The sequence below is a fragment of the Diorhabda carinulata genome, chromosome 1, assembly GCF_026250575.1.
Source record: "Diorhabda carinulata isolate Delta chromosome 1, icDioCari1.1, whole genome shotgun sequence".
In the NCBI taxonomy this organism is placed as follows: domain Eukaryota; kingdom Metazoa; phylum Arthropoda; class Insecta; order Coleoptera; family Chrysomelidae; genus Diorhabda; species Diorhabda carinulata.
Window position 1 is genome coordinate 32,031,999 of NC_079460.1, and position 13,784 is coordinate 32,045,782.

The 13,784-nt window shown below is 30.1% G+C and overlaps 1 protein-coding gene across 2 annotated transcripts; it reads left to right on the forward strand.

Annotated features, from left to right (window-relative positions):
- The first annotated feature begins 434 nt into the window (after positions 1-434).
- On the forward strand, positions 435-13,020 carry LOC130895533 (facilitated trehalose transporter Tret1-like). 2 transcript variants are annotated; one of them, XM_057802888.1, is made up of 2 exons: positions 435-832; positions 11,565-13,020. In XM_057802888.1, the coding sequence occupies exons 1-2, from the start codon at positions 766-768 to the stop codon at positions 12,920-12,922; spliced, it is 1,425 nt and encodes a 474-aa protein (XP_057658871.1). In that variant the 5' UTR covers positions 435-765; the 3' UTR covers positions 12,923-13,020. The 2 variants fall into 2 exon arrangements, with proteins under 2 accessions (XP_057658871.1, XP_057658878.1); XM_057802895.1 differs by having other exon boundaries at positions 806-909.
- Positions 13,021-13,784: the final 764 nt, after the last annotated feature.

The following is a 13,784-nucleotide window of genomic DNA, read 5'->3' on the forward strand; positions in this document are numbered from 1 at the left end:
TAAATTTGAAAGTTGGATTTAGAAATTGGATTCAAAAATGTTAGGACCATTATTATAACAATTTGTAATATTTCTATTTGAAGAATTATAAAATTTTGGAAAAGTTGGAAGCTAATTTTCGATTTATACGTTGATAATTTTGCTTGCACTTGGCCTAGAGATAACCGTTTATATACATTATTTAGGAAGTATTCACCACTATCTCTTTTTAAATTTTTTCTCTCAAATTATATGCAGTATAATGTTTAATACTATCTTGACAGAGGCCTTTCCCAATAAATACATTGATGCAACAATATGTTTGGAGAAAACAATAAATCGATTTATTTAGAAAGCTTGTCATGTATATTATGTTTTATTCATGATAAATTGGACTTAAATTAATCATTTATTGGAGCACCCGGTAGTCCGTTCCTTAAAATGACATTGTATTATTTTTAGACTACCAATATGTAAGAAGCAAAAAATGAGTTATCTACACTTTCGCGTCGTCAGTAAAACGTTTTCCTTGCAAGTTTAACAATAGAATTAAACAAGAGGATGTATACTTAAACAGCCAATCAGACATTTATGTTGCATATGGTTATCGATAATTGTTTGAAATAGTGCACAATATTTTTTAAGTCGAACGAAGGATCGGATCGATATCTTCTAATTGCTTTCAATATTATATACATAACATATATGCGTGCGTCGGTAATTGTGAATTAAGTACAGTTTTAATCAAACTTTTATTAATATCGTAGCAAAACCACACTCTTAATCATGGAAAAACAGTGTGGCAAAAGCATTTTTTCCGGAACTTTTACCCAACTTCTAGCTTCAGTTAGTGGTAAATATTTACTTAGTTTTGTTTAAATCGTGGTTGTGTTTTTCAAGTTTGTTTTGAAATTGATTGGTGTTCTAGAGGTATATGTAATTTGAAGAACAATATCCATTCAGTAATTTATCCTAATATTTATTTTTAAATGTACAATAGAAGGGGGCTTCCATTCGGATTTATTATTTAACTATTTTTCATAGTTTTTTTTAAACATAAATGATAATAGTTGAATAATTCATTGCATTTCCCATTCATAACAATAAGTCTGCCGATCAGTTTCTATATACAGTGTTTTCACTTTTCCACTTATTAAAAGACTTTTTACATTTAATTATAATTTTCTCATAAATAAATGTACAAGTCAAAAATACAATCAGATACGTAGTAGTAGTTTTTAAGTACCTTTTTTCTTTCCGTGCATATAATTTTTTTTTATCTCAGATAATTTAGATAACATCAATTATGTGAATATCAGGTGTCTTTACTTTTCATATATCGTGAATTATATATATATATATATATATATATATATCTAAATGTTCTTGATTTTAAGTCTCTTCTGTTTTTTTTTGATAATTTTTAAAAGATAAATTTTGACGTTTCGACTTTTCTTTAAGTCTTTATCAAAATATGATATTGACACTGACAATTTGCTTATTTATATTGATCTATAAATCACCTTCATTATGAATATCAAAATAAGGATAAAATCAACTTAGAACTTCGTTCTAATAAGAAAAATTAATTTTTCATTGGTCCCTATATCTCAAATATATAGCAGTTATCAATTAAATTATTTGTAGTTTTATTAGAATTTACAAAATAGAACTATAAAGTTTACTTAAATTATTTAGATCTTTTCTATCATTTATAGCTTTTTCGTTCTTATGAATGTAAACCATTTCTAAAAATTCCCGTGTATCAGATTCCGTTTCAAGAATTTTTGAATCTTTATAAACGAATTTATGTTTTTTAATATTGCATAGTTGGTTAATGCAGTTCTATTTTTTTAATGTATGATGACCTTTTAGACTATTTTCTAAATACTGAATGAAGTATCAAATAAACATAAATTCAATTACAGAATCTAGTACACGAAAAAGGGAATTTTTAGAAATGAATCATAGATAGATAGATTAGATAGATAGATAGATAGATAGATTAGATAGATAGATAGATAGATAGATAGATAGATAGATAGATAGATAAATAGATAGATAGATAGATAGATAGATAGATAGATAGATAGATAGATAGATAGATAGATAGATAGATAGATAGATAGATAGATAGATATACACCACGTAAGAATTGGTAAATGTAAGAAAAATTTGGATGGTCTTCAATTCACTCTTGTAGTGAAAATTGCTTTAGAGGTTTCTTTCTGTCCACAATTAATTTTTTGTATATTTTGTTCCAAAAGTCTATTAATAAGCTCTGTATTTCAATAAAATTCCTCGTTTCAATTTTCTAAATGTGGTACTACGTCTTCATTCAAATCAATCAACACATTCGTACTTCATTCATTTTCATCCGTTCACAGTTGGCACGTTCCATTATTTTCCTTCAATTCCGGCAGAGAAAAGATGCATATACAAGTTATCATAAAAGTTTTAAAGACACCAAAAAACATCAAAAATGAAGAATATTATTATATAAGAGCGTGGAGTAACTAAGAGAGATTTAGTAGAAATCCTAGTGTTCTCAAGAGGCAATATGAGCAATATTTTGGGATACAGAACGATGTGTGCAAATTGAATGGAACATCCGCTAGTACTGGAAACAACAACGCACTGCTACTCACTTAAAAACATTTGTAGAGTTTCAAAAGTTAATAAGGATTTTGTGCATCCCAAAGGGAGTTGGAATTCAGAAAACGAGCAAGAAGATATTAGCATGATTTTTTTCAAATGTAAACAAAATTTGTCTGCTGGCACAATTATAAAACAATAATAGCAGATAGTAGTTGTTAAAATTCATTAAAGAAGACAGAAGATATGAATAAATAACTCAAATTCCTGTCAAATTTTTAGGATACGTTCAACTCCACCGTTCCTTTCTACATACATTTCTTATTTTCCTTCTAGTTCTGTACCCTCGAGTGTTCTAAATTCAATTCTTGAAAATAGGGCAGAAAATACGCTAAATTTCTCACTACAGCTTTCACGCATGAAATACACTTTTTCTGGAATCAATATTATATCTATGCAGCAGTAAATACTGCCTGTTCTATATATTTCTATCAATTGCTGTGTATACGAATTTTTAATCGTTTTTATGGGATTATTGAAATCCTGGGATGTACTGACGATTTGAGTTTACATTAAATTCAACATGTAACCGCTAACTTCCATAAAATATCTCTGACAATGACAATAATAAAAGTACGAGAAATTAAGATAAAAGCTTTGCAGTTAACTATATTAAAGAAAAAATACTCGCTTATAATTATTATCTATTGCGTCAGCTCAATATTCTCGTCAAATTATTTTGCCTTATGTACAAATATGTTTTTGTAGCTTAAACGATAGATTCCCTCAAAGATATTTTAGATTCTTGGAAAATTTTTCGATTCTCTTGCCATTGGTGCATGTTTCTTCAAGTACTGAATAATTTTACTTTGATAAAATTTAAAATTAAATAATATTTCTGTAACCTTGTGAATTCCACTTATCATGATAATTCATCGAAATAAAAGTTTTAGAATATCTGTTCGTCGATTGAATATGAATTTTATAGTAATTTTCCGTCAAAATCGCTGGTAATAATTCAATTGAGTTTCGGAGATCCTTTCAATACTTCTAAGGAAGTCTCATATTCAATTTATTCCAAATCTGTGGAATAGGTGAATATTGGATGCAGATGTCCATTTACAATACTTTGCTTAACAATTATTGATAAACGTAATTTTATATCTCACTTGTTCCAGACATAAAACTAATTTGATTTTGTCCTTATCCTTTTTCGTTTGTTTGTATCACCTTTAGGAAAAAGTTTTAAAACAAAACTCAGATGTTTCCCGTAACGTCAAGTTTCCCAACGCTTAATTTTTATAGAAATTGTACAAGTCGCACATGGAATGCGAATTATGCAACTTCGTTTGGTCACATTCGGCGGCAACAAGCTACCAAACTCAAGTTGATGACCGTTGCCAGCGTGTTACTGCAAAATGTCGACCTACTGTGCTTCTCGCATCAATAGGGCATTGCGTAACGCCAATGACACAATAATTTCAAACGAAACTGAAAAAAAGTCAGATATGACTGGTTTAAGGGCACTACATCCACAGTTGGTCTGCCCGGCCCCAGAAATGAACTGCAAAAAAATGTCTGGGCCGCAATGTCTATACAGACGAACACCTTACTCAACACACTGTTTATACTTACTACACCAATACTCATAATTACACTGTCTGACGCGTGTTTCGATAACCAAGTTATCGTCTTCAGAGACAGAACGTAAATATAGTGTAATTGTAACTGTTTACCGTGAAAGTGTAATTGTGATTGGAGCACCTTATAAGATACGATTGATGAGTTAACAGAAGATGTCATACAAAGATTGAACAAATTTACATCAAAATGTTTGTTAATTATTTGATTCAGAATATGTGTAACAGTTAGAAGCCTCATTCGTGCTAGGGGTGAATCGACGACGACGACGAATTTTGTTTATTAAATCATTATTATGCTTTCTCGATTATTAACGATTATTTATTCTATTTAAAAATTTTGTTTCATTAATTTATTGGTATTTGGTTTATTTAAATTACGATTGGCAGTGTATGATTGTACATTTTCTGTAAAAATAGATAATAGAATAGAAAAAAAGAAAGATATTTAGTTTTAAGAATACTTATAATCCTTAGCAATTGTTGATCACTCTATATAATTAAAAATATTATTGGAAACATGTATACTTTCTCATACAATTGAATTATGGAAACAAAATCAATTCATAACTAAACATCTTAAAAACACTTTTCATTTCAATCTGCATTTCACTTGGAAGGTAAGTGGGTATTAGTTTGGTTTATTTTTTCATTATCCCTTGTCAGGATTGGCTCATGTTGGTATATTTCGAGCAATAAAATTTGCAAAATAATTGGTTCATATTCCAACTGTACCTTTTGTTATATGTAGACCTTTCTAAGTCTATTCTATAGATATTATAAGGTTACAAAATAAATTCTTTATTTTGATACCTTTTCTTATTTTAAATTTTCAAAAAGCTTAACCTTCAACCCCCTTGAGCGTAAAAATTTTTGTTATTTGACTAGGTGTTCAATTTCTTATTGTAAGATAATACCAGTAGTCTAATATAAACTTTCATTGATGGAGTGATATAGTTTGAGAGTCGGGCTATTATTGGTTTCTTTTTTAGAAAACCATCAAGTATACCTATTCTAAGCCGAAAATCCTATATCATAAATTGCTATAGAAAGCCTTGAATAATCGAGATATCATTGTTGTTATTATCTATAAAATATTGTTTGCTATATTGTGATACATTTCATGCTAGCAAAATAAGTCATTAAAATATTTCTAGACCATTATTCAAATAATTGTTGTATAGAGAAACATCGCTTGAATATTATTCGTATGTGCTTATCTAACAAATATCTATTAGTATATGTTATACGTTCGTTTGTTTGGAAATTTGGAAATTAAATATTTTTTCTACATTACAGATACATTAAATTGCGGGTAAAACCGATCAGCATAGCAGAAAACAGAGAAACTACTTTCTTTGTTATAGTTTATTATAAATAAGACAGCTCAAAATATTTAGCTTCATCATAAATTAAATGTCTAAAATATTGTTAATTAACACAATATACAAAGTCAGCTATTCTTTCAATAGTTAATATTCTTGGAGAATATACAATTGTTCTTGAATACGATTAATGCGTATTGCGGTCCATGAGCTCTTGGCGTCACATAGTAAATAGAGTGCGTTTGCAAAAATATTTATGCCCTTTATGAGTCAGTGACAATTCTCACCTTGTATATCCTTACATACTCGATTCAGGTATAACTTCGTTAGGGACGACATATCTTGCCAGCGGGAAGAGAATCTTGAGCCTTCAGAATTCGATGTTATGTAGTTTAAAATAACTACTCAAAGAACAACAAAATTCTTAAACCTTGCCGATAAAATCGATTACCTGGAATTAAACCATCCAAACACAGATTTTGTTTTATTGACTAATGTTCGTTACGTCAGGCTAGTTGAATTGAACAAAACTGATGATGCGGGGCGGGAAGCTGAGGATTTTGCCAACAGTCGTGTGCTGTTCCAACTTATCATTGAACCAACTAGAGTCCCCGATCGAGATGGTAACTTTGCTATCCTCTTAGAGAGTTGTTTCTAACAACAGACCCTAATCTGTAGAACGCAACCGTACATGCACCACTCGGAACATTATATCAAAAACTAATTACAGCAACGTGTAAAATAGAAATCCAAACTCAGGATCCACCGAGACTACGTGAAGTTTGGCATTACAGATCGGCCAAATGGAAGCACCTAAAGAATTTCCTTGGAATGATGTTTGCTTCAATTCCAATAATCCTTCAGTGTGTGAAAAAAAGATTTCGGAAATGATCTTGGCAGGTATGCCTTCCAGGGCTTTGCAGACAACAATCCATGGTTTCATAAAAACTGCACTAGAGCAGATAACAACGTAAATTCTGCTTATCGCAAATGGCGAATACCTGCAAGCAGTCCATAGATGATTGTAAGGAACGACATAATGAAGTCAAAAATTCCACCGTTGACTGGAAAAGATGAGTCAATGGCAGTGACCGCAAAAGTGAAGGTGGATTTGTTGGGTCGCATATTTACTTCAAATTCAACACTTGATTGGCAGCTGAAGGTTGAGTTTAGGGGTGAAAAATTTGACAGCAACATTTAGTCAGATGATTTGAAAAGTGTTGGGAAATAAAAGGAGAAATAATCACATTTTTTCTTTCTATGTTAAGCTAAGAACACATAGATTGCACTGCGTACTACACAATTACCAAATTTCCTGTGACACTTCTGATATAAACGGCAGCAGTATGTAATTTCTCCTATCCGTTTTGAGGCTAACCACAAATTCTACTTACGTGACAGGCTTAACTTAGTTTATTAGAACAGGGACAATAAGAGTTGAAGTATTACCTATTAATCTTTCCAATTTTCACTCAATTCTCATGACCAATAAAAAAAACGCAGTTCTCTCTCAAAAATTTGATAAATGAATTGGAAATTCTTATTACTCAAATCATTTGTTATCACAAACATTTCAATTTAGAATTCGAAATTTCACATGTAGAAAATAAAATCACAAAAAAATAAATCTTTTAGAAGCCGTTAAAATATACACTCCGGGAACTTTTCAAATGATCCTAAAGATATTATCTACTTTGATTTCTTCAATATTTCATATAATTTGTTTGAATTTCAGTTTGTTTTTATCAGCAATATGTTTATGTTTACATTCCTTTTATAGCCATAAAGATACGCTACAGAATGTTAAGCTGACCTACGTAAGCAGTCCCAATGAGTGGTGTATCTCTATCTTACTATTGTGATCTATTATTTTTTCTACTGACCCCAAAGATATTGATGAAATCAATGTTGTCATGAGTAAAATCGCGAGTAAAAATATTGGAGCACTTTTATATATATTTAATAATATGCCTGTTAGTGAGTAAATCTTGTAGTATACATTATCAGTAATATATTTTCACTAAAAAGAATTATTATCCATTATTTTGTTATGAAGTGGTTAAACGGGAGATAATAGAATCGATAATGTTATGCCTAATACTTTGAATCATATGGATTAATTACCTATAGTATTAATTACTTTCCATTTTAGAAAAAAGACATTGTTGAATTAGTTATAAATGAATAAACGAATCTAACATATGAAATCGTCTAGATAACCGAGTATAAGAGGTTTCTTAAAACGGTCTTTGACACCATTTTTGTTATTAGGTTGCTCTCCTTTCACGTTTTGGTCGATCTCTTTTCCTTCTGGTGTAGCTTCATTGCTGCACTGAATTTATATTTTTAGCAGTATTATCATCTATATTATCGTCTGTATGTATTCATCAGTATGTTTTGTATGATTTTTTTCAGAATTATTACTGTTATTATTTGAATTCTGAACCAAAAAATCTAAAAAGTGGTGATAGAAACATGCATTTTGCACAACTGAGTAATAGAGTGGTTAACACATAACTAGCATGTTTTGCAAGGACAAACCGAATGAAATGCTCAAAGTTCAAACTAAGCACATTCACAAGTCTGATGTTGACGGAAATATTCTGATTCGCGGTTTATTTGTTGGCGGCCAGTATCCTCGGAAACCTTTACAGTCATTTCCAAAACGATACGATATATTTGAATCCATAATTCACATTTTGTTTTCCATTGATCAAACTTTGGTACTTTTACTGTATGAATATAGTGTTTTCTGTCAATGGTAAAAAAAACACGTACAAAGATTTAAAAATATCTATTATCATAAACATTTAATAACAAAATTTATTGATATTTTTTTCAAGAGACTAAGTCTCTATTACTAATAGAAACAAATTCCAAGATTTTACGAACATCTGTTTAGTGTTTTATTGTTAAGGAGTTTAATCGATATAGTCACATCCAAGAAAAAAAAACAAAGTAATTCATTAAATTCGGAAAGCTTGAGTGAACATGTTAAATTACGTATTCCTATTTTACCTGTTATTATACATAAGTATTACCTACAGTAATTTTATTTTTGCTTTTAATAACATCTTTGACAATATAATTTCTGCGATTAAACTAACTACCAGTTGCTTTTCTCGAGTTAGAGCTAAATTACGTTACGAATTATATTTTCCGAATTTAATGTAATTACATTATCTACTTGAAAAACTATGTTTTTGTTTTGCATGAAAAATGTTATATTGTATACGTTACGAATTCGGAGACAAATTGGGAATTTGCATTATTACTTAATAAAGAACATTATGAAAGTGCTTAAGAAGGATATATATAGTAAAAATTGTAGTTTCAAAGGAATGCTTCCATAGTATTCGTATTTTATATTTAGTTATTCAAGTATTTTGTATTTCGGACAAGGCAATGTTTTCAAATAGACAGTTGAAGCAAAACTTATCGAAATTTATTCCAATTAATTCTTGTGTAATAATCTCATGAGCGTAGAGCCCATGGGTTTCGAGCACAAATAATAGGAAATAAATTGGAAAGCAACATATATTTTACTATTACCAACCACGTAAGTGATTGCAGTTTCTTAATGTAGTGTTTTAATTATTATAGACTAGATTTTTGTCCACATATTAAATATATATCTTTAAACAATGCCTGTCTGAAAATATCTTTCATATTTTTCCACAAATGTTGTGAAATTCTATACCTTCTAAATAATACAAACTCTATTCAGAATGTTATGTTAACGCTCACTAGTATGGTGGAATGTTATTACTCTCATATAATTCCCAGAAACTATTTTTAATAAAAGAGTTATAAAATAAATATCAGACTGCAGTTTTATTCCGTGTTCTGTTGAAACAAAATCACTCAATTTAACCATACTTTGATTATTTAGGAAACCAGAATCATAAGCCATAAACCACCTATTTTATGGACGTTTCACAAAGATGGTCGAAGGTTAAATCAGATTTGTGATTAAAGTTTAGAGCCTTAAATGGATCTGGCAGCATAAGTATATTACAGTGGCTTGATAGAGATAGCGTTGCTACATAAGAGTTGCCGCCATGTTTAATCCAAACTCGGCTAATTTAGTATTTGTTCTTCTTATAACAACGCTTATGAAATCGTAATCTATATTATAGGATACTTAATTAAAAACTTTTCAAGTGCTCAATAATATTTTTTAACTAAAAAAAAATACGAAAATATTTTGTTTTGTAACGTATATGGGATTAACACGGCGGCCACTCTCATGTGACCGTACTGTCTATATCAAGCTACTATAATATAAAATAATTGACGAATTCAACACAAAACTGGATATACTGTTTCCACTTAATTCTAATATAGCTTTTTAATGTCTTACGACAATGTGCATATTTGGTCATTTATATAATAGATGATAAAATATTTAATTGCAAATAACATATGTGGGTAGAATATTCAGATGAATTAAGGATATGAAAGTATCCAATTCATGAATGAAAATTTAAAACATAACCATTTTTTGTCTTCGAGATTAGATCGTATAAACTTAATAACTTATGGCACGATCTTTAATAGAAATAACACTAGTATTTTTATAATAAATAATTAAATTAAAGTAGCCTATAGCTACATACTCAAACCACTTTTTGTCTAGTTTTTTTGAGGAGATAATATTTCCGCCAGTTTGTTTAGATATAAAGCTCTAGCTCTTTTGTGCTCAATTCTTAGTACACCAAGGAAGCTTTCTTACTTAGTATTATAGAGCATTCTACATTATTTTAATTTCTAGTCTTTCGTCGACGCCCTCCACTTCCGCGTCCCCGTGGCACCGCGGAGGAGTACTTTACGCCACTGCTTGAATGGTTTTTTAGAAACAATAGTGATGCAACAGACGCTAAATTGACATTTTTATATGTATTATAACTGTGCAAATTGTAAGAGGTGGAACAAAGAAAGCAAGGAGCCATAAAAACTGTGCTAATTTCCAAAATATTATCCAGCGAAAACTAGAGTTCATCAGTTAATCGCCTAACAGTGTTCTACTGCTCCAAACTATGGATAATGTCGGAAAAGGCTGCAAACAAACTGAAAATGCGGGGGATAAAAGAACTTCAAATATTATTACTAAGATTCATAGTAGTTACATGGAACAATGGTACTTAAAGTATGTCTTGCTGAAACCAATCTCTAAAAAATTTGTTAGAAGTGACTCCTAACCCGTTCAAATGTTAATTCATCTAGGTATATTAAGTTCTTGCATCATATCATAATTTAACGAAATTCCCTCCTTTTCATATTCTAATCGGTAAAAATTATCTGGGTTCTACATAAGGAAACGTGAATTATTTGGTTTAGAATTGTTTTTGAATTTTTAACCCTCGCTTCAGCCTCGACGTTGAACGATTTTTGTTTTATTTTTCGTTGTTCTGATACGACGACCAATCTAAAGTCAACGTTTGTATATTAAAAAAATAAAATAAAGTAGTGTTATCAAAACATCAAGTTTTCATTTCTATACAAGGTAAATATTAATTACTAACCACCCAACTTTAAGAGGGTATAGTATAACCCTGTTCACACACAAATATTCCGGTTAGTTCTCTCACTGAATTAAGTTAACTTGTCCGGCAGTTTGCTTACTTGAACAATGATCACCAGCAGCACATACAATTATTTCTTCATTTTGCAATTTCATTCATTTTTTGATATGAGCGACCCTAGAAATACTAATGAACAAGAAAAGGGAGTCAGAGACATATTTCACTGCTTCATTCCCACTGTGGTAAAATAGAAAAAATAGAGTAGGAATCAAGTGGAACAAGTTATCTTATAATTTATCGCGAAGTTATGTTTAAATGTACACTGGTAAATTGTCTGAAGTTAATTGAAAACTTTACATTGATTTTTCTGTTACGGAATTTTTTTCCAATATATTGTATTAGAAACAATACACTTCTTGAAATATATTGTTGAAACATAAATTTACATTTGATATTTACTTAATATTATTTCCTATTCACTATTTTTCTTTTATTTTTAGGTTCTTTGTTTGCGATATCAGATGGTATGACTTATGGGTGGACTGCTCCTATGCTACCATATCTAGTCAGTGAGGAAAGTCATATCAAAACAACGAAAGAGGAAGTAGAATGGCTGGAAACTATCCTTATGGTCGGATCTTTTTGTGGACTGCCAACAACTATATACTTGGTGGATAAAATAGGAAGAAGAAAATCATTACTCCTTGCTGCTTTGGCTTCTTTGGTCGGTTGGATAATAATAGGAATAGCAAATAATATGATATATTTATATGTCGTCAGATTCATGTTCGGTATGATTGGAAATATGTCTTTCGTCAGCATGCCGATGTATATTGCTGAAATAGCAGAAAGTAAAATTAGGGGTTTCCTTGCTTCGATAGTTTACCTGCAGATGTTAGTAGGATTTGTCATAGTATATAGTGTTGGACCTTATTTGCCATTCTACACAACTCCAGTAGTAGGAGCAGTGGTACTTATTTTTGAATTATTGATATTTTGGTGGGTGCCGGAGAGTCCTTATTATTTGTTATTTAAAAACAAACCTGATGAAGCAAGAACATCTTTACAATATTTCCGACCGGGAAAAGATGTTGAAATAGAATTGAAAGAAATTACGAGAGCGATAGAAAGACAAAAATCAGAAAAAGGAAGAATTCAGGATATCATTTTAGTAAAAAGTAACAGAAAAGCTATTTTAATAATGACTGTTTTGAACGGAGGGCAGCACATTGTTGCTATCAGTGTAATATTGATGAATCTACATGTAATACTCAATTCAGCTGGATCTATATACATGGATTCGGCGCATGCTGGCATTGTATTTTCTGTTATAATGCTTATATCTGCTAAAGTGGCATCTTTCCAAGTTGACAAATATGGAAGAAAAGCTCTGTTGTTGGTTTCAACAGTACTAACAGGTTTTTGTCTGCTTTCTATTGCTATCTACTTCAATTTAAAGTTGACATATTATGATGTTAGGAGCGTAAGTTGGATTCCTATTGTTTCAGTAATGATCTATGCTTGTACTTTTAAGCTGGGATTAGGAATAGTGCCCATTGTGATAACTGCGGAAATTTTTCCTGCCAAAATGAAGGCTATGGGAATGACTATTGCTGACGCTATGTACGTAATAGGAGCTATAATTAGCGTTCAATTATACATTTGGTTGGAATCGGCATATGGGATGCACGTACCATTTTACGTTTTTAGTATAGGAAGTTTTTCAATAGCTATATTTATCGTATATTATGTGCCTGAAACTAAAGGTAAAACTTTAGAGGAAATACAACTTCTTCTAAAAGGAGAAAAATATGTTCCTTCTCATAAAAGTGATCCTTTACTTACGGCCGATATATAAGCGTTTAGTGAAAATTTAAGTTTATTTATATGTAATTTCATAAAAGTACGTTTATTATTTGTAAAACACATTATTTATTAAAATAATATTGAAACTCACCTTGTTCTATTTTCATTGAGATTGAATAAAAAAAAATCAAAATTGGAGCAGTATATTTAGTTAACTCTAAATATTTTCTGTCTCGTTCCTCACAAATGAATATATGATGTGAAATTAGTGGAAGCATAATGAGAAAATATTTCATTAAAAGTGTATAATAAAGAATTAGCAAAAATAACTACAAAACATTACATGTTTACTGCCTAAAATATAGAATTAATTGTAGTACTGAGTATAGAAGGACTGTTCCACTAATTATTACATTAGTCAAATAACTATAAAATTAAAACAGGTCACTGTTATAACGACAGGATATGTCTCTTTTCTAACATAAAACAAAATAAAAAACTCGGTTGGTATATGTTATGTAAAACACAATATTTGGAAAATGGATTGGAAAATAAGAACATTTTTATAGGTGTTCTGGACATATAAAAAAGGAGTCTCACATGATAAAGAAAAACAGTATTAACTCATCTACTTTCCATATTCCTTGTATATATCTATAATAATAGTAATTCGAATTGATGTTTCTGTCATTTCAAATTAGAAAATTTATCAAGAATTTCAACAATTGAAGCAAAAAGCGTAAGCATATGAGAGTAATACCTATGTATAAACGTTGTCATTCTACACTACATTTTTAAAAAGCCATAACAGTGCGAAAACATCATTAAAAAAACGCTTTAATCCATATTCATAATAGTCTTTCTATTTTCACAGAGATAATTCCAAGCAAAAATACTTGTATTTTGTTATCTGA